Here is a 25,646-nt window from a genome sequence, read left to right on the forward strand (position 1 = left end):
GCAGTCGACAGCTGTGTTAGAGAAAGGAGATTGCTGGTAACCCAGCCTTTCAATGGGCAGATCAGCCATCATATGAGTTACGGTTTGCGCTTTGCGTTTTCGGCACACAACGCAAGTATTTTCAATGTTTCGCAGCAACCATCGCAAATTTAACACAACTTATTTCAAATTAACCACCGCACGCATATAATCCAAGCTTTGATGGAAATTCCTAACGTGCAAGTGTTTAACCAATAACCGAACAACCGCGTGACGTGCATCAAGCATAATCTGATGCTTGCTATCGAAATCGGAGTTAACCAAGCGGCTGATGCGCCCAGTCGAGCGAAGGATGCCAGCTGGTCCAATGAACGGCGAATACTTGGCGATCCGACTCTTCTTCGTGATAACTTTACCGGATCTTAGTAGTTTTAGCTCACTAGGGATTGTTTCACCCTTGGACAGGTAAATGAGCTTCTGTTCAGCAATATCCATTTCACATGGGTCTGTAATTTCTAATTCACTCAACCGAAAATGTTTATGGGATGGCAGCCATCTTAACAAAAATGCTACTGCGCGTTTGTATTTTACAATTGAATTGAATCTCTCCCATTTTCCGAAGGGAAGATTTTTTTCTGTCAAAAGATCGACGACGAAATTTGACGAATTTTCCAGACAAATGTCGATATCACATGATGGTCCTTTGAGTCTTATTTTATCAATAACTCTTGTATCGGGCTTGAACGGCCAATCAGTTGTTCTCAGTATACTAGGGCCATTAACCCAGCTGCTTTCCTTGAGGGCTTCCGAAGAAATCCCCCGTGTACCGGTATCAGCTGGGTTATCACCGCTAAGTATGTGATGCCACTGATCAGTGGTGGTAGACTCCAGAATCTCACCAGTGCGATTAACAACAAAAACGGCTAGTTTACAACAAGAGTGAAGCCACTGAAGAACAGTGGGACCTTTCAAAATTTCTTCTTTTAAGCGGGTTGCAAGAAGAGCCGCTTGAAGCTTCAACTTTGGAATAGCAAGCGCTTTCATAGGCGCGACGCGGGCTTTTCCAAACACAAAGGCTAATTCGGTCTGATGGGAGCTAGCAAGTCGCGCACGAAGGAAAGCGACGGCACAGAAAACATCCTGCGAACTATCACCGAACATGTGAAGTTCTATTCGGTCGAAAGGTTCAGTGAAATAGCTGCGAGGTATTGTCAGAGAACCTAACAAATGAAGACCTGAGTGCCACTCAAGGAATTGCTTTTTGATTTCCTCTGGCAGATCATCGTCCCATTTTTGACCACTGATTCGCCAGAAATCTTTTAATAGAAGGCGAGCCTTCACGGTATACGGAGCCACTAACCCAATTGGATCAAAAACAGAGGAAACAAAACTCAACACGGTACGCTGAGTGATTGCTTTCTCTAGTGGACGATCAACCCCTCTACTAACAACTAAGGTATCTTTTACGTGATCCCACTTAAGACCGAGAACATGCGACTGGTCTGGACTCGCACAAATATTTTTAACAGAGGAATTGGACTCACGGTTGTCCGGATCAAGAGCGGTTGTTACGTCGGGCACGTTGCTGACAAATTTTGTCAGACGAAACCCACCTAGTTTAAGCAACGAGATTAAATCCCTACCTAATTTCAGGGCGTCATCCCTGTTTTGAAAAGAATCCAGATAATCATTCATGATTGTTGTGGGGTCCTCCCGCCACAAAAAACGAAGAGAAGGTTGATTTTCTTCACGGACTCCAACCTGTAAAAACATCCCTTCAATGTCAGCTGAAACGGCGTATTTATGCTGACGGAATCTTAAAAGTACAAAAATGAGGTTTTGAAGGAGATCCGGGCCAACCAACAGAGATTTGTTCAAGGAAGCGCAATGACACTTCGATGCCCCATTGAGGACTCGGCGCACCTTACCGGGTTTATTCGGGTTCAACACCGGGTGATGCGGGAGATACCACTCACGATCGGCTCGTGATTTCGGATCGTGTGCCTTAACGGTTATGACATATCCTTTTTGTATATCTTCTCTAATTGTCTCGGTGTATTTTTCACGGAGCGACGGATCCTTATCTAGCCTCTTTTCCAAAGACTTTAATTGAGCTAAGGAGGAAAAATAGTTATTCGGTAAACTATTTTCCTTATCGTTCCAAAGCATTGGTACAATGTACCTCTCACCATCGTGAAAGGTGTCATTTTTCAAAACGGATAAAGCGCGTTTGTCGGCGGCGGAACGGGCATCTACCTGCTTGAAGGCTCCATGTGACTCCAACTCATACCAAGTTTTAATTTGGTCTGCAAGAGATGTGTCTTCGACAACACACTCAAAGCAAGACGAGTTTGACTTAAAGGACGGCGGTAACGGACCACTTAAAACCCAACCTATCGGAAGGCGTACGGCGCACGGTGAAATGGAGTCCTCCCCCAGAAGGTACTCAACGGGTCTTATTGCATGGTAGAAATCCTGTCCAATAATTATTTCGACGTCCTCAGACTTCTAATGTATAGGTTTGATCGGAGCCAACTGCGGGTAATTTTCCTGTAATTCAGGAATGCTTATGCTATCCGATCCAATACGAATATGATCCTTAACATAAGCTCGAAAAGAAAACGAAAATTCACCATTATTCGTTTCGGCGGAAACTTGAAAACTTATTTGATGAGTTTTCATCACGCTCGTGGAATTGAATCCATTTATGGTGAGGTTAACGGGAGTTCCAACCAAATGGAGACGTTTTACGAGATCGGCGGATACCCATGAGTGCATGGAAGCACTATCGCAAAGAGCTAGGGCATTAGTAATCTTCGCGTCCGAAGAGACGGCGAGTGATGCAACTGGCAGGAGGCCTTTAGTTGACTCCTGGCTATGAATATCGCCGACGGCAGCGTTAGTCGATACGCGTTTAGTGTTTGCGTTACCTGACGCCGGGGAACTTTTAGTATCCTTAGGAGGAAAAATTTTCTCCGCTCCATGTAAGAGCACGTTGTGCGTGCTTTCACAATCTGGCTTGGGGCACTTTCTGGCCTTGCTACAATTACGAAAACTGTGATTGCTCTGTAAACACGCAAAGCAAAGTTTTTGTTCAGCTACATGTTTCGCTCGCTGCGTAGCGTTTTTCTCTTTGAATACGGCGCAATTTCAAAGAGCGTGTTGACCTTTACATACAAAACATGTAGGGAATTTTGGTTTTTCGTTATAGTCTTATCACTCACCTTTACATTACTAGCTAACACTTTCGTACCTACCTTTTGCTTCACTGGTTCTTCAGACTTAACCTTAGAATTAAAAACTTTTTTTGCCTCTCATGACCCTCCGCCTTTTCTTTAAGCCATTCGTTGAAATCTAGCAGAGTTGGTTGATGCCACTGGCGTCTTAAGGTTTGGCGGAAGCTTACTCACTGCCTGATTCAGTAAGTTAACACTTTTCAGGTCATCGTTAAAAGATAGAGACTAGAATACGGCAACAAGTCCAGAAATTGTAGAGGAAAAGCCAATAACATTTTCCGAGTTATGCATTTTCAGCGGCGGAAAATTACTCAATTTATCTAGATGAGCCCCTACTACAGCATGCGGCTGCCCGAACTTTCTTTGAAGAGTTGCTAATGCGTCTTTATATAGTACTCCGCTATAGCTATACTCAGCGATTGCGGATTTTGCTTTACCCACTACGAGCGTTTTCAGATAGGTAAGTTTTTCATCGTCACTGAGTAAGGCTAAATCGACCGTTGATATGAACTACCCAAACCACTCATGCCAATTAAGTGGGTTGCCATCGAACTGGGTCAGCTTCCACTCAGGGAGATGGTCTTTTCGGCTGTGCATGAGTATATTAACCAACTCTCGTGTGGAAAGTGGACGCTCGACGTCTGCACCAGGTGAATTACCGGGAGTTGGCGCTGTGTAACTCGAAGAATTACCGTGACAATCAGGAACGAACGGTTGGTTAGCATGTGAAGAATTTTCAGGCTGTGCAAAGAACACAGTCCCTCCACTTGTATAAGGAAGAAAATTATTCTGAGGAACAATCGGAGTTACTGCGGAAAAAACAGTTGTCGAAGGAACGTAGTGCTGTTGAGTTGACATTAAAGGGGCAGCAACAGCTGGTCGCCACAAAATACTATAAGGATTATAGTGGTCACTTGAAAAGTTATAACTACTAACGGGAACACCCATATGTTGCTGTGATGGGATTACAGGTGCTTGGTGGCCAGCTACTACTGATCCTGTAGTTTGATGACTTAAAGAAACCTGATTAATTGCTGTTGATGCAGGAACGAACGGTGCTACACCAGAAGGAACTTCTGCAGATGTTGGTGGAGCAAAATAGTTTTCAGAAGATACCGGGACTACTGAACCTGTGTTTGGATTGCCTAGCGCCGGATGAGTGGGCAGAAAAGTTTGCTGAAGCAAATTATTAGAAACAGGTTGAATGACCTGCTGTAACCCTACTGGATTGTTAACGGAAACCTGCGATCGGACCAAATTCGACAAATTAAGTTGTTGTCCGTGAATGTGGTTACTGTAATACAATCCCGGATCACTAGAAGCTGCCTGGCCACTATTAACTCCTGTAATACTTGATGAGACCAAGTAATTTGTTGATGCAGGATAACTTGCCTCAGGAGCTGTTGAACGAATGTGCTACACTTGATTGGAACTACAACAGCATCAGGCTGATTGTGGTCGACAAATTCAACCCAGTGACGCGTACGATCCTTTTCGTCTATTGTTAGTTGTGGAGAGATTCGAGTTAAACCACTTTCTTCAGCATTCTCGCTGATTTCCGACAACTCATCTTCTAACTCAAGCCCTTTCAACTCAATTTCTGCCAGTTTTTTCCGGTGTTCTTCAGCCAATTCTTCCAACTCTAATCTGCTTTGTTGTTCTTTCAGTCTTAATGATCCCTTTGCCTGCCTCTCAAGTTCCTCTTGTTGTTTCTTTAAAATCACTTAATCGCGCTTTTTCTCAGAAAGTGTTTTCGACGGAGCGGCGGTATAACTAGATTTCTGAGAATCCGATTGCTGATGTCGGCTGCTTCGATGAGACAACTTAGAGCGGGTATCTGTTTTATGCGACTGGGGTTTTCCACTTTTTTCAGAATGATGAGAAACTTTTGAGCTGCTATCTATTTTGTCCGGCTCTGTTACTGCCTCAAAACTTTTTTATATGTGATAGCTTCCTGCAAAACTTTATTGTTGCTTTGAGTCAACTTATGAAGCCACATATCCTGTGCCGGTCTCAATTCGTCGGGGTTGGCACTTTTTGCAGCCATATCAATCAACTCCTTTTTACCTCGACCGCTTGTTCTATGTAGTTCCTACATATTTCAATATAGGTATCAATTTTTGAGCAACGATTCTGACTCTCTATGTATTCTAAAATTATTTCATGGCATTTATAAAGTTCGTTTTCGAGATTGCTACGTTTCTCAAACAACTTCTTAATTTTCTTCTGAAACTTAACTTCCATGCTTGATAATTTCAGAAATAAACAACTCTCAGAAAATACTTTATTTTCACTCAAGTAAATCCACAAAATACTTTTACCTGGCGTTAATGTTAAAGCTTAAACCGGGCTTAGTGAAACAAGTCTCTTTCACGCGCTTTTGAGACGGCGCGGATAGTATACGGGGCGCGTTGTCAAGAGAGCTAGCTCCTAGATTGAATACCATATACTTAAGAGACCTATGCGACGGCTACGTTACGCTTAAGTACCAACGGGGTGGGAAATTAAGTAGGTCGGTTGAACTCCAACAACGCACACGGAGTAAACCTGAGGATGAAAGAATTCAACTTAACTCACTTAATATCACCGTACCTGGCCACTTAACGTTAGTGTCGCGCAACGAAGTCAATAATCGGACGGGCTGAAACGGCTTAGATTTACTTGAAGCGAACTGGCTTTCAGTTTCACCAATGGTGGGTGGGGATCAGGCAAATTGGTTAAGTTCCAACAACACACGCGGAAAAAACCTGAGGATGAAAAAACTCAACTTAATTTGCCTGATATGTCGCTACCAGACCACTTACCATAAGGTTGGTGTCATGTTACAGCACAGTTTCGCAGAATTATGGGGACGTTTTGAGGAATTTTGGCAATTTTTTACTTTTTTCCCAAAATTTTTCGGAAAATTTTGGTCAGCAGGTTCGAGTCATTAACCAATCCAAAAAACTAGTCTAGTACCTCTTATCTATAATCCGTTTTTTTGGCTTTTCAATCCGTTCACAATTACCCAAAAATTTGTTTTTTTGGGAAAAATTACCCCTTGTAGCTTGCTTTGAGTTGGGATACAAAATAAGACATCGTATGTAATTTTATTGCACAAAAATTTTTTTTAAAAACTAGACAAGTCTTACAGTTTTTGATGGTTTTGGAGATTGAGGGGTCACCGGTTTCGGGTTGTCAAGCCTTCGGTCAGTCGCAGAGGGATTGTTCAGCAATCACTACTCTAACTTACACAAAACGTCTGCAGTTGACTTGTTGTTGAGAGTGGGCAAGATAGTGGACGTCAAACAGCACCCGGATGCAGACTCGCTCTTCGTGGAGACTGTGGACTTCGGACCAAGTGGAGCTGAAGGTGAAGAGGGAGAGAGGAGGACGACAATTGTGAGTGGACTTGTAGGAAGAGTCTCGATCGAACAGCTACAAATTCTTCTGGCCGTGTTTGTATGCAATCTGAAACCAGTGAAAATGCGAGGCATCGAACCGCAGGGAATGCTGCTGTGTGCAGTGAATGAGAACGGAACAGAGCCAGTGCCAGCACCTCCCAATGCACTTCCAGGGGACCCAGTATTGATATCGTGTCCCTTGTGTCGACTTCGTGCTCTTCGGTCCCTCGTGTTGGAATGCTGAATCGGGACCCTTGTGTCGCCTTGGTCGTGTGTAGGTTTCGAAAAGATGAGTTTCGTATCTGCCAAGTTAAACGAAGGAAAAAAGGGAGGGCAAAGAATGAGAGATCAAAAAATATCCCTCTGTGGGCGCCAAAATGTGCGCCTCAATCTCCACGGATTGTGAAAATATCGAATTTCAAACAATTTAATTCGAGCATTTTATCGGTAAAATAACTCGGTAACAATGATATTTTTTAACAAACTTTATCATCGGTCACATCGGCAACATCGGCCCCAAAAACACTGCATAACTCAAAGCAGGCTGCAAAAATGGCCCATATTTGTCCTTGAGACAAATTGTTCTTTTTAAAGGTCAGTCTTAATCAAGGCTGAACCAAATTAGAGCGAAAAGACGGTTAAAATAGGTTTTGGGGGGATCTAACCTGGTTACGGAGCACCCCATCAAGTTCGGGGCATATTTGAGTGCTAGAAAGGAAATGACCTAGGCGGGATTCGAACCGGCGCCGAACCCGCCGGGACGCACCATGTATACGCTTGGCTACTGTCCCTATATGCATTTACATTTTGGTTAAATTTTATACTCTCACACGTTTGCGTTTATATTCTCACACGTTTGTATTTGCGCTCTCACACGTTTGCGTTTATATTTGCGCTGCAACATCCTCCACCCTTAAACAAGGAAGAACGGGAGCGAGCTTTACGGTCGGGCGGGTCAGTTCGCTCGTAACGGTTTTTATGTCGGCGGATCTCGCGCATCCGTGCTTGCCATAGTGCAGTCTTAGAATACGTGCGAGTGGATAATGTCCACGTGGAGTGTCAGGCTCTATGACCCAAACCAAGTCGCCGGCTTTCAACTTAACATCTGACTGGTTGTGCCACTTTGCCCTCCTATTGAGGGAAGGAACGTATTCCCGCATCCACCGTGTCAATATTGCGTTAGCGTATGATTGCGCTCTGGCGAACCGCTTCTTATGGTCGAAGTTTTCTTCGAAACCTAGCGACGGAAAACTCGCTGCGAGTTGACCAAGGATAAATGATTCGGGGTCAACGCCTCTAGATCTAGCGGATCGGAACTAACGGCTGTTATTGGTCTAGCGTTAAGTGATTGCTCAACAAGGCAAAGCGTGGTTCCTAGAACCTTCTCAGTTACTCTCCTGTTGCCTAGGATGTCATACAAAACGCGCTTGACACTCCGAACTAATCGCTCCCAGGAACCACCATGTATACGCTTCGCTACTGTCCCTATATGCATTTACATTTTGGCTCAATTTTATGCATTTATACCCTCCCACATTTGCGTTTATATTTGCTCTGCAACATGTTGAGGCCCTTAAATCATTATATCAGGACTCAAGTGTTGGGACCTTTAATCCGCTATCCCAGTACCACCTCCAGAACCTGTGTAAAGTTCTCCAAACGCAAAAACTTTTTTTCCTCTTAAATCCAATGGAAACTGAACTGCAACTTGTTTTTAAACATTTTTGTGGTTGCAAATGCACCAAATCTCCCTATAACTCTAAAACCTAATCCAAAAACAAAAAAAAATTCAAAAAAAGTAAAAATGAACAAAAAAGATGTATGTAACTAAAACGCAAAGTCAACAAGGACCGTTTTTCGAAAAAATGTCCGGTACCTGACTGTCACGCGTTTTTCCTCCCCCTTTCTAACGTTGTTATGGGGCGTTCTTCTACTGGGTTCTAAAAATTGTCTATTTCCGATCCCCCCACCCGATCCGGTCAGGTTACCTACCTTACTTCGAGTTTACTATCGGGTACCTACGCATTCCAACTCTTGTTTTGAGACTTTAACTTGACCGTTCCAGACTCTAGTTAATCTATTGTAACTAAATCGACGATATCGATTGTATAGTTACCGTAATGAAGCCCCTTTTTTAAAATTTCCAACCACCAACCTCTTTTTTAACCAGCCCCCTACTAACCTCCCCCTTTCTAGCCTCCCACTTAAGCCGAAAAATACCTTAAGTGCGATGGGTGTTTCCCAGCTCTGCTCAAGTAAAAACCTTTCCTCAAAACTGTGGGGTGCCGCTTATTCACTTTTATACTTATCTCTTATAATATAAAGTGGATTTTAACGATACCCATTTGGCTGAACAGTGCACCCTGGTTATCCCCTCCTGTTGCTGTATTGCTCTGATCACCCTACTGGTAGTCTGTTCCCAGTCGGGCCTTCTCTCGTTTTTTTCTGATCCCCGTCCTACGAACCACTTTCCCTTCTGTCTGGTTGCCTCTTCCGGTGAAGTCTTCCAGTGGTTCTCCAAGGTTGCAAGGCTATCTGAAAACCCTTTCAAAGCCCCGAACTCGGGCACCTGCTAAAAACTGGTTGTTCGGATCGAAAAAAACTGTCTTATTGAAAACAGTATGAATATACAAATTTGATTAATACGAAGGTTTGATCCACCTAAACTGAAAATCAAAGCCACTGTCCTTTTTCGATATTTTTGGCAGTTTTTTTCTTCCTATTTCTAATCTTTTCCGTTTTTGTTTCGCTTTTTGTCTTTTGCCTGTTCTTTGTCTCTCTAAAGGCCCCCTCATTCGTTTAGCTAGGCCTCGTATCGGAAAGCGCACCGGGAAGTTTTCTCGAGTTTATTTTAAAAGCTATCACGGTACAACCAGAAGGTGGACACGTTCCAGTTGAACCGTACCACCGGTACTCTATAATGGGGCCCGTTGCCCGGAACTGTGTCAAGTGGGTCTGATGCCGTAGTTTCGATGTCGTAAAAACTCTCAGGAGCGCCATAAAAACACTTTGTAATAGTCGCCTACTTAAGTCGAATATGAGGCTAAGAAAAATAAAACCTATAATCATTGGCTCAAGGGTCAGGGACACTATCTCTTGTAATTTTGTACCTCATTGAATCGGAGCCTATTCGGTTCACTTGCGACATGAGGTTACAAACCGCGTTACAGCTCAGAGAACTTTATCCAAAAAAGCCCCCTCCCGCCACTCTAGAAATAAGAACGCCCCTATGGTCAGGTCTCTATATATCTATAACACGCGAACGCCAATAAAAACAGGTTTATAAGCTTAAGTATAACGTTTGTTTTTATTAGGACAGTGGATCTTTGATCCATTTCAGAATGATCAACCTAAAACTTGCCATATCTCAACATAATCACATTAAAAGCGCTCAAGATAATAGGTTGCGATAATATAATCACATTAAAAGCGCTCAAGATAATAGGTTGCGATAAGCGGTTATGATAATAGTAAAGCAACTCTAGAAAATTTTTTTAGATAAATAAGTTTTGTTCGAGAAGTTTTATTCCTTGGACCATTGGGCAGCTTCGGCTGTCCAACTTCCCAGTCAAGTTTCACTCTCGCCCATTCAATTGCACTTCTATTCTTGACTCTCGATCCTCGCTATCAGGAACAAGACAACTCTACTGAAGACTCTGGTAAAATTGCGAATAGCAATTTTACTCCAGTGATTTCTGTCGACTTTCTCGCAATTTTATCTCGATTTTTCTGACCTAATTTATTTCGTATTTTCAGTTGTCGCGAAAAATGACAGGGTCAATTCGAATTTTCGAAAAATTACTTTTTATCCCATAACAAGGCCTAAGTTCCAGATTTGACCGACTGGGACAACATGGTGTTCTGCCGTTATTTTTTTTCCAGGTGCTGACGAAGCTGTTACTTCTGTCGAAAATGATTAATGGGCAGTATGACATTGAGTGGGAATCCTTCTGCACTTTTGATCCAAATTCACGTTCCGACCCCTTCAGTTTTCCGAAAATCCAACGGGATTTCCAAAAAGGAAATTTTTGGTATGAAACTTGTTGTAGGGCAGTTTTACTGTGGAAACGAGTCGACTTCAGAAATCCCGGCGGGCTCAAAGGACGTATTCTCAATTTAATGTGGAAGTTCTTTTCCTTCTAACACTTGCTCTTGGATATTCTCATGTTTATGTGAACCTTGTCGAGCAAGAAGTTATCTAATGGAACTTTAATCGGACTATATGGGATTTACAATCCCTTTGCTTTGCAAGATTTCACGCTATTATTATATTGTAATTATAATTCAAATTGTTTTGAGGAGCCTATCCAGAAATTTAAAGCTTTCCGTAGATAAACTATATTATATTTGAAGCTGTTTTTCTCTCACATAAGTTCAGTTTCAGTTGATTATGGGTCCTCCCGATCATGTCAATGTACTGGGAGCTCGATCGGCCAAACGCAAGAGTACTCACAACGAAGGTGAACAGGCATATTGCTTTACTGAGTGTTCGCGAAATTATTAATTGTAAAATTTTTTGGTTATTTTTCTAGTGGAACGCCGGAGAAGGTCGAGAATAAATGATTCCATGAAAAATTTAGCAGCTCTTGTCCCATACAATTTTAATTCACCAGGAGGAACCTCAAGTCAGGTAATGGTTGAGATCACTAGTAAGCAAGAAAACCCTAAACTGGATAAGCGAGGTTAATAAAAAACGGGCTTCAATCCGGAAGCAGATAAATGATTACAACAACGAATTGGGCGGTTAAAATTGAAGTGTTAAATTTGAAGTGTTAAATTTCCATCCAAAAATTCTTGAATTAACTAAATTTAAAGGAAACATAAATCACAGCATCACTGCAGCAATTAGTATAATATCAATTGTTTTAGAATCTATGCAAGAGTAATTTGCTAGAGCGAGCAGTGGACTACATCAAGGAGCTGCAGAACCGGGTGTCTCTGGATGACAGATCGCATCTGGTAACTAATCGAAGTTTTTTTTTGTATCGGCCTTACGGACTGCTATTTTTATTAGCAAAGTAAAGTGGATTTACAGTATTTGTCATTGTGTATACCTGACTGAGCAAAAATGTTCATTGATTGCTTAGCTGATTTTTCACACAAGCGGAGCTTGGTTTTTTAAGACCGGTCCATTTAACTGACGGGTACTTTTAAGTACAAATAACTTTGCAAGGTTCGTGAAGCAAGGGAAGTGCAATCGGGTACTAGACTTTTTTCGCATAAATAACTTTGTTCACCTTCTGAACGCATTCATTTTTTGACATGCTCATTTTTTTTGAAAGTTCAAATAAAATTACTATCATTTAAGTAGTATTTAATTAAAGCCCGTTTCAGGTAATTATGTTTTTACGCTGTATTCCAGCTTGAAAACGCTTTCTTATTTCAAACTGGAATACAGATTTTTTCTGTGTTAACAACTTGTTTAACAGAATCACTTGTATCTTGGTTCATAAATAATTCAAATTTGGTGAAAAATTTCATTTTGGTGAAAAATTTCAGTGTCTCCTGCACATTTAGCCTGGTGGTAACGAATACGCCTGGGACAGCAAAGGTCGTGGGTTCGAATCTGACCAGGAACTGTTTTTGTTTTTCAAACTGGAAATCTTGCTTTTCAAAAAAAAGTCCGCCTATAGTTAGTCTGCTATGTTTTGTCTGCTTAGTTGCCACATCTTAGAATTGTTTTTTTTGTACGCAAGTTTCAATGTAGTTGCTTTCAGTGTTTTGAATTGCTCCCGCAATTTTTAATTTTACTAGCCTTTTCTTCGTTCGTTTTGATCTTTTTTCTTTTGCTTTTTCGCTCAAAAATTTTATTCGGTTTACATGATTTCGCCTTAGTGTCCTAATTTGGGTTCTTTTCAAAGGAAGCATAAGTTTTATGTTTCATCCCGGATCGCACAAAATGCTTAAATCTTTAGAATAGTTCCAAGTTTTTCACGACAACTATTATATTTTCGGTTCTACGGAAAATTATTCAAATTTCGTCGGCTCAGTTGCCGCTAGTTTAATATTTTTTGATTTTTGATTGCATTTGGTTGTGTTTCTAGACGTGTTTTATGCTAATAGAACATGATTCCAGACAACATTTTGAGTTTTTTTAGAGTGTGGTTTTTTTCATTTTTTTTAAATTTTGGAATGAAGGGCTTTATTTTCCTGTCTGCTAGCTTGCACTGCTAATTTTATGTTATATGGCAAGTGTTGCAAAGCTCCGCTTCGCCTATGTATTTAAAAGTTTTCTCAATTTTTTCGTGTTTGTCGTTTTCGTCCTAGTTTCAGTCGGTTCATTTTCCGTTTTTTTTTGAAGCGCCATTTTTTATGTGATAGCGTTTCTAGCGCAATTTTTAAAGCATGGATTTGTTCCAAATTAAACAGTTTTTACTATACCGCAAAGTTTACATATTTCTAAGTTTACTTAGTCTGATTTTGAGTTTTTTTTCATTTTTTGTTCGTTTTTAAATTTTTTGAACAGTTTCAGTATTTATTGCGTAATTTCGAGGGCAACGTATATCCGCTTGCAATCGTTTTTCACTTTTTATTTGGGTCGCAAAAACGTATATAACATGATTTTTTTAATGACAACTTTTTGCCCAACTTTTGACGCCTTTGTTGCCGCTCGGTAAAGGTTTTCCAGTTTTACGCTTGCTATTAGGAATCGTTATCAAATCGGAATCTTGACCGTTTTTGGTTAGCAACTAGTTTAACAAATTCACTTGAATCATATTATGTTTGGTTCATATGAAATCAATAGTCAGACGTTAGTTCATCGCACTTGGTCTGGAGGTAATGCAGTTGCTTTTAAAATCTTATGTCAAGGTTTCGAGTTCTGGCTGGATCTTGTTGCCACCCCACAATGTTATTGCGCCGCAATCAGTTTTCATTCTAGTCTCAAGTGTACTATACTTGATACTATATCTCAAAACTACTATGCCTGATTGGTATATTTGCCGTGTTTTTCTTGTTTTTTTTCCGCTTAGAAAGTTTATTCGGCGCTAATTATTTCGGCTCTTGTTTCGTCGTTTTAGTGTTTAGTATGTTTTGCATCGGTATAATGATAGAGAATTATCATTCAGGTTTTTGATAAATCAGGCCGGCTGGCATTGAAAAAAATCGAAAGTTCAATTTTTTTAATCGCTCAAAAATTTTTGTGTCAATTTCTTTTTGACAGTTTGTTTTTGGTTTAATTGAGCAATTTTTAAAAATATTTTTCGAGTATCCATTAAGTCAGCAACACGTTATTAAAGCCAAAGGATCTAAAAACAAAAATACCAAAAAAATGGTTGTCATAAAAAAACTGAGTGTCCACTAAGCCAGCAACACGTGATTAGACGTCAATTGATCCGAAAACAAAAATACTAAAGAAATGTCATAAAAAATCAATATTTTCTAAATACGAAAAACTCAATCTCAGAAAAACAGACTAGCAAAACAATCACTAGCATAAAGCAGGCTTTTAGTTTTGTCTGAGCGTCCACTAAGTCAGCAACTCAGAATTAAACGCCAAGATTTGTGTTTCTCGTCTATTTTTTCAGCCGCGTTATTTTAGCTTAAAAATACTGAAAGCTTGCTTAATGCTAGTGGTTGTGTTTCTCGTCAGTTTTTCTGAGATTGAGTGTTTCGTATTTCCAAAAAAAAATTGTTCATTTTTTTAAACAACTATTTCATTTGGTATTTTTGCTTTCGGATCAATTGGCGTCTAACCACGTGTTGTGGTTGGTGGACGCTCCAAAAAATATATAAAACTTGCTCAATGCTAGTCGTTGTGTTTCTCGTCTGTTTTTCTGAGATTGAGTTTTTCGTATTTCCAAAAACGGGGATTTTTTCATGATAACTATTTCTTTTGGTTTTTTTGTTTTTAGTTCAATTGGCTTCTAATCACGACTTAATGGATGATCGAAAAAAAACTAGAAACTTGCTCAATATTGGTTGTTGTGTTTCTTGTTTGTTATTCTGAGATTAATTTTTTTTGTATTTCCAAAAAAGTTGTTTTTCATTACATAAATTGTTTTTGGTATTTCCAAAAAAGGTGTTGATTTTTTTTTGTATATCAAAAAAGGTGTTGATTTCGTTATGACAATCATTTGGGCTTTTTGTTTCCGGATTAATTGCCGTCTAACCACCTGTGCTGGCCTAATGGTTGCTCAGAAAATACTTCAAGTTTGCTCAATTGTGGTTGTTGTGCTTGTGTTTCTCGTCTGTTTTTCTGAAATTGAGGTTTTCGTTTTTCCAAAAAAAAGTGTTAACTTCTTAACGACAATCTTTTCTTTTGGTACGTTTGTTTTCGGATGAATTGGCGTCTAACCAGGGTTTTTAACCTCTAAACGTTTGTAAAAATTTTAAAGGTAGCTTAATTCTGTTGGTTGTGCTTTTGTGTCTGTATGTTTTTCTGAGATTGAAGGTTTCTCAGATTTTTTTTGCATTTCCAAAAACATGTTGAAGTTTTTTATGACAACCATTTTTTTTTGGTATTTTTGTTTTTTCGGATCAGTTGTCTAAAAACGTGTTGCTGGCTTAGTGGATGCTCAGACAATACCAAAAGGTTGCTTAATGCTAGTTCTCTTTCTCGTCAGTTTTTCTGAGCTTGAATTTTTCGTATTTCCAAAATTATGATGAATTTTTATGACAACCATTTCTTTTGGCATTTTAGTTTTCGGATCGATCGGCGTCTAACCACGTTCTGCTGGTTATGTGGACACTCAGAAAATACTTAGAGCTTGCTGAATTGTGGTTGTTGTATTTCTCGTCTGTTTTTGTGTGGTTGGATTGTTCGTATTTCCATTAGTTATTTCCATCTCACAGACCATTAAGTAGCTTGCATTGATACGCTTTCGTTATATAGCAAGTGATACGCAGCTCCGCTTCGCCTCTGTGTTTTAAAAAATATGTTTTTAAATTGCTGGTCGTGGAACTTTCTGTGCTACTTTAATAGGTACTGGCTATCCTTGTTATTATTTGCGTGATTGGTTTTTATTGTAAAATTTTTGCACTTCCTAGAAACGTTTGTCTTATTTTTAATTTTAAAGGAACGAATCTATTTTTCACTTATTTAGGTCATTTTTTTCAAATATAATTTTTCCCGGTCTTGTTTGCAAAATGGAAGCCCCATTAGGCTCTCCAGTAAAAAAGCGTGTGGCGCGTAAAGATGTGATTGAATTTTACTTTCAGAAACAGTATTTTAGATTCAAGATTTTCCAGCGAATAAAAGTTTTTGCATCGACTAACTGGGTTACTTACAACATTAACATTAAAAATATAAAATCGTGAAAAAGTAATAAAATGTTTTTTTTTAAACTTTTTCATACTTAATGGGTTCTGCTCATGTGATATTGACTTTGTTACCATGTTTTACGTCGTTTAAATATCATTTCGTGAGGAATGAGGCGTAAGGCGTAAAGATTTTCGAATTTCACAGTTTTTTTAGTTGAAGTTTACTGTGACATCTTTTTGTTTTCGGCTTAACTGGCGTCTACCCAAGTATTGTCGACTTAGTTGCCCCTCCGATTTTGAATACTTAGTTAACGGGATTGATTGTGTTATTCGACATGTGTTTCTCAAATTGAACATCATTCAAGACAAAAGTATGAAATAGTTTTTAATTTTTTAAGGATAAATTATGCGACTTGTGGCTGCCGTCTCATTTTCTGTCTACTAGCTGACAATGCTATTTTACATGCTCAGCTTCGCCTGTGTAGTTTTTATGTTTTTCGCTGGACTTCTCGGTAAGAATACATGTAATGTTCAATTGTTTGGTTGCCAAGTGCGGTTTATATACAGTATTCATTGATTCCATGGATCGACACCAGTTTAATCCTTTAAAGCGGCTTGCGAGGAGCTCTTTTGCCTGTGCGGTTATTCTTGTGTCGTACATTTTGGGATTTAGTTTTGAGTCAAGATATTAAAAATAATTGAAATGTTTTCAGGATTCGAAGTTTGATGCCAGTCTTTACAAAGAGATCATTGAGCTGAGAATCCAAAATGAGGAAATGAAACGTCATTTGACTCGGACACGAACTACTAGTCAGGTTTCGTCCTGCAACAAATGCGATGCGCAGCTCATCTGTCTCAAATGCAGTGGGCTACTGACTCAGTGCCTAGCTGTTCCTAGTTATTCACCGACGATAGAGGCGGACGAATCGTCCCAAACATCGGTTATAGGAATGAAAACTTTGCCTATAGCACCTTCAACGAACATTAGTCCGACAACGCTGATATCAACAAGTAGTCTAGGAGCCATTCTGTCTCCGCCATCTAGCCGACCGTTCACTTCGCCGACTATGGTTCACGTGGACGAATCAACAATATCGTTCAGTAACGGAATCGGAAACATCATAGATCTGAACTGCTCGTTGCCGGAATGCACACTAAGTGATGCGTCGAACGAAGTAGAAATGATCAACCGAAACTCAATAGGAAACGAATCGACCAATAGCTAAAAATGTTCAATGAACGTTCTGGAAAAAGATAGAATGTTCTTGTTCAAAGTTTTCTTTCTTTCTCTGTCGTGTATTTTAAATCGGTGCTTCGCCTGTGTACAAATTTTTATTGTTCTATCATGTCTATTTTCCTGTAAATTTGTCTTTGGTTTTTAATAACATTTCAAATGTAATTATGTTTGAATGACTCAATTCAATTCTTAAATCAACATAATGTCATTTTTTTTATTTCAAGAGTTAATCAATCGAACCTGAGCGGCCGAAGGATTGGTTTCTCAACAGATCATTGTAATTAGCCCAAATGAAGATTTGCCCAAATTTACAGACCTCGTTTGTTGAAACGAGCTCTGAAAACATTCAATAGCATAGTTTCAATTAAATTTGAATTCGAGTTCTTTTTTTTCAGAAAGAATGACTGAGTAGTATTTAAGATGCCAAACATCGAAGTGACTCCATTGGGAGCCGGTCAAGACGTGGGCAAGAGTTGTATTTTAGTCAGCATCAATGGAAAGAACATCATGTTGGACTGTGGAATGCATATGGGCTTTGACGATGAGCGACGGTTGACGATCGATTACAATAGTAGACCCCATCAATTGTTTTTCACGAACATTTTTCCAGGGAAATCAAAAGCCTGGTCTATAAGGCGTTCAATTTAGATCAAAAGTGGTGATTATTCTGTCAAAGCTATGCTTGCTCTAATTTTTTAAATCATTATAACAGAGAAAAACTGAAAAAATGGCTGAGGAAATTCTTAGAAACATACATATTGTTACTTATTCTGGGGATTTATTGTTGTAACCGATCGTGCACAGGTTCCCTGATTTCAAATACATCACGGATTCCAACCTGAACGGTTATCTGGATTGCGTCCTGATTTCTCATTTTCATCTGGACCATTGTGGCTCGTTGCCGTTTATGTCGGAAGTTGTGGGCTTCGACGGACCCATTTACATGACTCATCCGACCAAAGCCATTTGCCCAATTTTATTGGAAGATTACAGAAAAGTGACCATGGACAAACAAGATAAAAGAATAAAACCGATTGAACCCGATAAGTTTTTCACATCTCAGAATATCAAAGATTGTATTAAGAAAGTAAAAGTTATCGGATTGCATCAAACAATTAAGGTAGACGATGAATTGGAAATCAAAGCGTATTATGCTGGCCATGTTTTGGGAGCGTGTATGTTTTTAATAACAGTCGGCTCAGATAGTGTTTTGTATACTGGAGATTACAATATGACAGCTGATAGACATTTGGGTGCTGCCTGGGTCGACAAATGTCGTCCGACTCTTTTGATAACTGAATCAACCTACGCCACGACAATTCGGGATTCCAAGCGCGCCCGTGAGCAAGATTTCTTGAAGAAAATTCACGAGGTTGTCGACAGAAATGGGAAAATTTTGATCCCAGTCTTTGCTCTGGGACGAGCACAGGAATTGTGTATTTTACTTGAAAGCTATTGGGATCGTATGAACATCAAAGCGCCAATTTATTTTTCACTTGGTCTCGTCGAAAAGGCGAATCACTACTATAAGCTTTTTATTCCGTGGACGAGTCAGAAAATTAAGAGTACTTTTGTGGAACGGAATCTGTTTGAGTTCAAGTATATCAAACCATTTGACAGGTCTTACATCGAGAATCCAGGGCCGATGGTAGTTTTTGCATCACCTGGAATGTTACATGCCGGACAGTCGCTCAATATTTTCAAAAACTGGGCACATGATTCCAATAACATGTTGATAATGCCGGGTTATTGTGTTGCTGGAACAATCGGTCATCAAGTTTTAAACAATGCGAAGCAGGTTATCATCGATGGAAAGAAAATAAATGTCAACATCAAAGTCGAGTACATGTCGTTTAGTGCGCATGCAGACGCTAAGGGAATTATGCAACTAATTTCAAATACTGAACCCAAAAACGTATTATTGGTGCATGGCGAAAATGACAAAATGAGCTTTCTTAAACGTCAAATCGAAAAAGAGTTTAAAATTAACTGTTATAAACCTGCCAACGGTGAAACGGAAACAATTGAAACTTTTCCTGATTTGAGTGTCAATTTGAGTTGCAATACATACAGGCAACAATGCTTGGAGTACACCAAGTTCGGGGCTAAAAAGCCGAAGATTTTCAGAGGCGCTGTTTCAGTTCGAGAGGATGGTTCTCTGGAGCTCCAAGACGCACAGAGTTTTGCTGAAGAAAATGGACTGAAGCAACATAAAATCAGATTTACTTCATCTGTAGCTCTAAACGAAGAATTTGAATCTATTACTAATTTGGAGTCTCAAGTTTACGATGCTCTACAGAATCAGTTAGCCGAGTTTGATTCATCTGTTATTTTTTCGAAGTCGTCAGCTGATCGGTCAATTTCATTAAACGGAAACTTGGTCGTAAAAATTTCATCTGTGAAAGAACTCATTGTCTCTTGGCCGTTTGAAATGGATGATTTGGGCCAGGAAGTTGTGAAAATTTTAAACACAATTGACGAGGATGGAATTGTTTAATGTTATTTTTCTGTTCAGTAATTATTCTCCAAAAAGTATACGAAATTGAACTTCATTTATTATTGAAGCTCAATATCTTACAGGCTTCTTAGCACTTTATTTTAGGCAACGCGATTGTCTTTCAACCGTAAAGTGGGCGATTTGACTCCCGGTCCGGGAAAAATTGGGGAAACGTTATTTTTTTTTCCGGGAAAAGTTGAGTTGTCTGACCTCCTTTGTCTGCTTATTTTTTGTTGGCGTAATTTTCAGAGATTTTTTTTGCTTTCAGTTCAAACGAATACTTAAATGAGAGTCGGACAGTCGATATCCTATTTTGTTGACTGTGAATTTTTTTTTCGAGAAAAAATAGTTTCGGCTGGTGTTTTATCTGTTAGTCAACTCATTTGTGTTGTTCTAAGGACTAAAATTGATTACCATTTTTAAGATAATTCAGGACATAGTAAAAGTTTGAAGTTCAAAAACCTAATCACTCGAGTTTTGTGGGAATAGTTTTTTATGGATTTTTTTTTTGTGTTAATGGGCGTCTACCCAAGTATTGTCGCCTAGTGACCGCTTGATAAATGATACTAAAAGATTATTTATTTCGTTTTTTTTTTCAAATATAAATTTTTCGACCTAGTTGTTCCATCTCATTTTCTGTTCGCTAGTTTGCAGTGTTACGCTTGTGTTCTAAGGCAAGTGATGCGGCGATCCGCTTCGCCTCTGTGTTTAATTATGCGAAATATCCTCCAAAGTTAGTTTTGTTGTTTAGGCGCTCGTGTTTGTGTTATCGCTAAAGAAAAAAGGCTGAATCGCTTCTCACTAATCTAGACATCACTGTGCTTCCGCTAGATACTTTCGCTAATTGCTAGCATTGACGCTAATAACATCTATTATTCGTGGAAAAGTCATTAACTGGACCTCCTGAAAGAAAATTTGAATTTGGGAATTGAGATCTGACTACTTTCCGATAGTCGCATTCGATTGAACTGTGTAATGCTAAAATTTTTTATTTTTAACATTAACCAATTCTTGCCAAAGTGGACAATAAGATGCGATCTTCTTCAACTTCTAAATTCATAGAGTCGAATTTCTTCAATCATTTCCGTCCAATATTTTTCAATTTGTCATTTTTTTTGCAAGCTCGTTTATCTTCATCTTGATTGCTAATTAACAATAATCACTTCAGACAAATCTTATCTGTGGCTATCGCTTTAAAGCCCTGTTTTTCACCCTTTACTTTTCTGAATAAAACACTAGATGGTAATAAGGCATTGCTAGAGAATGGAGTAATTGTAATTTTGTGTCAAGAAAATGTGCTTTAAAACACTTATTAGCTCCATCGTAATGTCTATTTTCTCTAACACTACTCTTATAAGAAACATTAACAGGCATGCTTTTGAGTTATAAAATTGTAAATAGTCCCTTCGTCGTACTGGACGACTAAAAAAGTTTTAGTTTGAAATGTCAAAAAGGGGCGATTTGAGTGGGATCGATTTGCCTCCAGGATGGAAAAGAGTGGAGCGAAAGAAGAAGGGAAAGAGTTCGGGAAACAAGACAGAAGTACTGTACATATCTCCTGCCAATGTGGAAGTCAAGTCGATGGCTAAACTGCAGAAAGTGTTGCCTGAAGTAGATTTCTCCTATTTTGATTTCCGAACGGGCAAGTCAATGAAATCGGAAGCGAGAAAGTTGAAGGAGAAACACCTAGAAATTATCAAGGTACGGTATCTCACGCATCTTGTTTGCTTCTTTTTTTCAAGAGTAGCTCTTTAAGTCAGGTGTTAATAAATCGTGTACGACTTATTAAAATTGTTTGATTTGACGACTAATGCTATTTCGAATTAGTTTATTAGTGTGGGCAGTGAATTAATTTCTGGAACTGTAGAGCTTAGCTATTCGAACGCAGGTTTCCCTGATAAAAAGTACTGTGATCTTCAATTGGAATGGGCATTTTTGAATAAAAAAATGGCGTGCGATTGATTGAAATGTGAATTGAGAGGATTCCTCTTTTTTTTTAGCTGTCGTTCCGTTACATAATAAACACAGTGGTCGCGTAAAATAATGCTGTGTAAAATAAAGGTGCAATATAAATGCTAATAAGTGGCTGCTTTGTTTTAGGAAGGAACTTCATTCCCAAGACGCAGTATTTCCAGCAGCAGTATTCTGGGCAAAGTGGGCCAGTCTGTGACGATGATAAACAGTCACGAGTCCTCGGAAGTGAGAGTCTCAGCCGGTCAAAAGACATACAGACGGAAACCCAGACAGATATTCTGGAACAGACGACTGACTAGAAACAGGACGATTGAAATGAGCAAAGGAGATTCAAAAAACAGTCAAAGTAGCAGTTTATGCGATAATAATAACTCAACAGCTAGCTTAGAGTCCAAACTAAGTAAGTTAAATTTCAAGTTATCATTTTTCGTGGCCCGCATTAATTGTATTCAGCAGATGCGATGGGTATCTGACCAACTCTGTGGCTCCAAATTAGCGTCCCCTCCCCGCATACTGATAATAACCAAAAATAGGGCAACCAATCTCCTCTCTATTATGAAACCCCTCTCTAACTCATTATTGGATATGAAAACTTGAAAATTCTATTTGTCGAACAATGGGTAAAGGCAAGAGTGAAAAATGGTGGTGCCTAACGTTTGAAGAAGAAACGAAAACTGATGATGATCAACTTATATACAATGGTCACCAGAATAATGATTACGCCTGTGATTAGGAAAAGTCGTAAAATTTGTTCACGCTCAAATTTGATTTTTGCTGTTTGAATTTTGATATATTTTTCTAAGTTCAAGTCTTTTCCTTCGTTAAAAGGCAAACAAATTTCACTATCTAACAGCAAATGTGTAAACGTCACGAAAAAGGTGAGAGAATTCTAATTTTGTAGAAGTATATTTCAGATTTCCCAGCGAAATAAAAAACGATCTATTGATCCAGTTTTCTCGATTTGAAAAAATTTTATCAAAAAAGTGTGAATCATGAATTTCTTGAAAATCAAAGAGCTGTAAGGTCGTTTATTTTTTCTTCGAAGTTGGAAAGCAAAAAACTGTCAGTTTTTTTTATATGTTTCCTCGAGTTCATTGACTCTTTTCCAACTGTATTATATGTATAGTTGCCTCTCAGCTCGTTAAATTCATTTGTGCTACGAGAGGCACCATTTTTTTTACTCAACGTTGTGATTCTGCTCAAGCATTAGTCGCCTTTGTTACCTCTTTTTTGCCGCTTTGTTTGGCATGCTTTTCGAAAGAAAATTAATTCAAGACTAAGAAATGAAAATTTTTGGCAGATCAAAATTTTCGGACATTTTTCGATTATTTGTTCTGCAGTTTTTTTTCTCAATATTTGTCGGTTAGTTTTTCATGCTTTGGTTTGTATCGCAAGTGGCGCAAAGCTAATTTTTTAAATCTTCATATATGATATGAAGAGTTGTGTCTGTCTGTTTGAAGAGTATGAACTGCCAGATCCTATCAAGCCACTTCTGGAGACCCCTGCCGAAGTAGTCCTCTCCAGCACAGTAGGCTGTCTGCACCTCAACTCACAACAGGAGCTCCACATAGTCGGACAGCAACCCAATCACTTTAAAGTAAGGGACTGAAACCAGGCTAATTGTTACACTAATAGTAATTACTGAACGGCTAATCTGACTTTAATTTTTGATCGAAAACTGAAGTTTAATTTTCGAAAGTCAGTTGATATCAGTTTCGGTAGATAATTGCTGAAATATGTTGGACTGGTTATAAGTCCAACATTTGTTGTTTTTTAAGAGTAATGAACGTAGTGAGTACTCTTATATATAGATCTTGAGTACTCTTATATAGGTCTTGCTGATTTTTTTGTTTTTTTTCAGTAAAAACTTAATTTTGTTCACGCTCATTTTTGATTTTTCGCGGTTTGATTTTTCTAATTTCGAAAGTGGAATTTAGTTTTTAGATTTCCAGCGGAATAAAAACTTTACCTATTGATACAGTTTTCTCTATTTGGGTTCATGTTTTCAGAAAAGCGCCAATCATAAATCATTCTAGAAATTCAAAGAGTTTAAAGGGCATCTATTGTTTTCTTTGAAATTCAAAAGTTGAGATTTTTTTCAAGAAAGTCAGTGTTTTTTATGTTAACTTGCGTTTACTCTTTTCCAATCTTCGATTGGCTTTGTTCTTTTCAGACAATTACTCATATAGTACCAAAACTTCTATATCAACTGCTACTAATACTCATATAGTACCAAATTAACTGTCACTAATACTCATATAAAGCCAAAATTATTTTCGAGGTTTTAATATTCTGTTTCTCTCAGGCAATACAGAACAACCCGGCAGTGTGGGTGAACTACAGCCAGCCGATGTTCGAGAAATTCCTGGTGACGGAGGAGCACATCAGGAGACAGGAGGAGAAGGTGGTCCAGCTCCGCACCAAACTGCTGCAGCTGCAGGAGTAGAGACAGGAGTCGAAACAACTCAAATAAAATTCCACGTCTTCTTTAAATTTAGTCTAGTACCAGTCTGCCAGTTGGCCTTATTATTCAAGAAAGATGCATAGAGATGATGACTGTTGGAAACTGATTTTGAAATGAAGTCGTAAAACATTACATTTAATTTTAGTTCTTCACGACGCCATGTAAATGAATTTTCCCGCCATGAAAGCATTGCTCTTTTAATGCTCAACTGGAAATTTTAGGAAAACTATTATAATCTTGCGACAGTAAAATAAAGACATTTTGCCAATAGCATGGGTTGGAATTATCAGGGGCCTTAGAACATTTTGCAACTTTTAAGGCAGTGTATTTATTTGAAGGCGGTGAAATTTTTTTTTCTCCTATTAAGTTGGGTGATGCTTATAAAATGCAAAACCTTTTGATTCAAATCTTTGTAATTAAACGTTGAACTGAGCAGTTTTCCAGAGTCTTTAATGATTTTTCTAGTGTACTTATTTGTGTTTCAATGATTAGATCTTTAATTTTAAATAATTTTAAATTGAAGTTATCAAGTAAAAGAACCAAGTGGCTTTCATTTACATAGGTCTTGATAATTTTTATTACTTTTGTTAAATGAAGGCAAACGCAACTATCGAACATCTAAAATGAAAAGGCCACTAACTTCTAGTTTCAAAAATGGACTTTCTTCTGAAAATAACGTAATCATCGTGTTTTCTCTCAATGGGATAACTGTCCAAAAAATTCTAATCATAACAGTTATGAAGTTCGAATAGCTTCAACGTGATCTTTTCTTTTGGAAAGTTTTCAATCAATTTTCTTCATTTCGTTTTTCTTTCACACTTTCCTAACTATTTGTATGCTATGTTCCAGTGAATTGTTTATGTTTCGGTTGCTGGGCTCTTTTTGGCCTCTACTGCCTGATTTTCATCTATTTTTTTGTCGACCGTCTAGACATGTTTGTTATGTGTCGCAAGGATTGTCAAGTCCCGTTTCTTCTTTTCCGATAGTGAATGATTTTAGTGAAAATTAAAGAGCCTTAACGTGATATATTTTCTTTGAATATTTATTAAACTTGCGAGAGCAAATGTCTTGTGATCGGGAAATCGGGAACTAGACTTTTTCCGTAAACAATTTTTCTTACAAATCTTACTTGCTTGATTATTGAGCCTTAGCAACTTTCACGCTCCTTTCTACTTAGCCTAGAGATAAAATGGTCACCTTTGCATTCTAATGTTTCGTTTTGAGCCCCGGTCAGACATTGTTTTTTTAGCATGTTTGAATTGAATTTTTTAGCGGTAAAAATTGAATTGCCAGATTTTCGATTGTCTGCTTAAGTTTTTTTTCAGCTTAGTTGCCGCAGCACTGTTTTTTCTTCTGCTGTAGACAATTTTTAATAAAATTGCAAGTGTTTTTCGTTGTAGTTTCATGGTTCCTAAATATTTTTCTACATTTTTTTTCGGCTCAACTGATATCAGCTTAAAGATTGTCGGCTGTTTCCGCTTCGTAAGTATTGCTCCATCGCTTGTTTGATATTCAAATGTTTTGCTTTGTAGGTTTGTCTAGAATGAACTTTTATCGAGACATACGAAAATTTTTAAAGACCCTGTTTTTCAACATTTTTCATTTTTTTTACTTGTTTTTCTTGCGTTTGTTGTATCGCAAGTGATGCGAAGCTCCGCTTCGGCTCTGTGTTAAA

At 38.6% G+C, this 25,646-nt stretch overlaps 4 protein-coding genes across 5 annotated transcripts in view; all 4 read left to right on the forward strand.

Annotated features, from left to right (window-relative positions):
* Positions 1–20,616, forward strand: part of LOC134842397 (integrator complex subunit 11-like) — a 546,173-nt gene extending 525,557 nt beyond the window's left edge. The window contains exons 2-5 of one of the 2 annotated variants that reach the window (XM_063858714.1): positions 10,981–11,058; positions 11,131–11,228; positions 11,468–11,557; positions 16,513–17,214. In XM_063858714.1, coding sequence (XP_063714784.1) covers positions 10,989–11,058; positions 11,131–11,228; positions 11,468–11,557; positions 16,513–17,025 — 771 coding nt within the window. In that variant the 5' untranslated portion in view covers positions 10,981–10,988 and the 3' untranslated portion in view covers positions 17,026–17,214. Of the gene's footprint in view, positions 1–10,980; positions 11,059–11,130; positions 11,229–11,467; positions 11,558–16,512; positions 17,215–17,429; positions 17,588–17,840 lie in introns of those variants that run through there. The other variant, XM_063858713.1, reaches the window with a different exon arrangement.
* LOC134842399 (ubiquitin carboxyl-terminal hydrolase isozyme L5-like) overlaps positions 1–25,646 on the forward strand; it is a 445,222-nt gene that overhangs the window by 412,064 nt on the left and 7,512 nt on the right. The window lies entirely within an intron of this gene.
* On the forward strand, positions 1,069–6,842 carry LOC134841588 (aminoacyl tRNA synthase complex-interacting multifunctional protein 1-like). Its single transcript, XM_063857619.1, has 2 exons — positions 1,069–1,184; positions 6,428–6,842. Exons 1-2 carry the CDS (start codon positions 1,069–1,071, stop codon positions 6,840–6,842), a joined length of 531 nt encoding a protein of 176 aa, XP_063713689.1.
* Positions 20,669–24,455, forward strand: LOC134842400 (methyl-CpG-binding domain protein 2-like). The gene is made up of 4 exons (XM_063858721.1): positions 20,669–21,234; positions 21,634–21,907; positions 22,968–23,104; positions 23,813–24,455. Exons 1-4 carry the CDS (start codon positions 20,977–20,979, stop codon positions 23,951–23,953), a joined length of 810 nt encoding a protein of 269 aa, XP_063714791.1. The 5' UTR covers positions 20,669–20,976; the 3' UTR covers positions 23,954–24,455.

The sequence above is a fragment of the Symsagittifera roscoffensis genome, chromosome 3 (genome assembly GCF_963678635.1).
Source record: "Symsagittifera roscoffensis chromosome 3, txSymRosc1.1, whole genome shotgun sequence".
In the NCBI taxonomy this organism is placed as follows: domain Eukaryota; kingdom Metazoa; phylum Xenacoelomorpha; order Acoela; family Convolutidae; genus Symsagittifera; species Symsagittifera roscoffensis.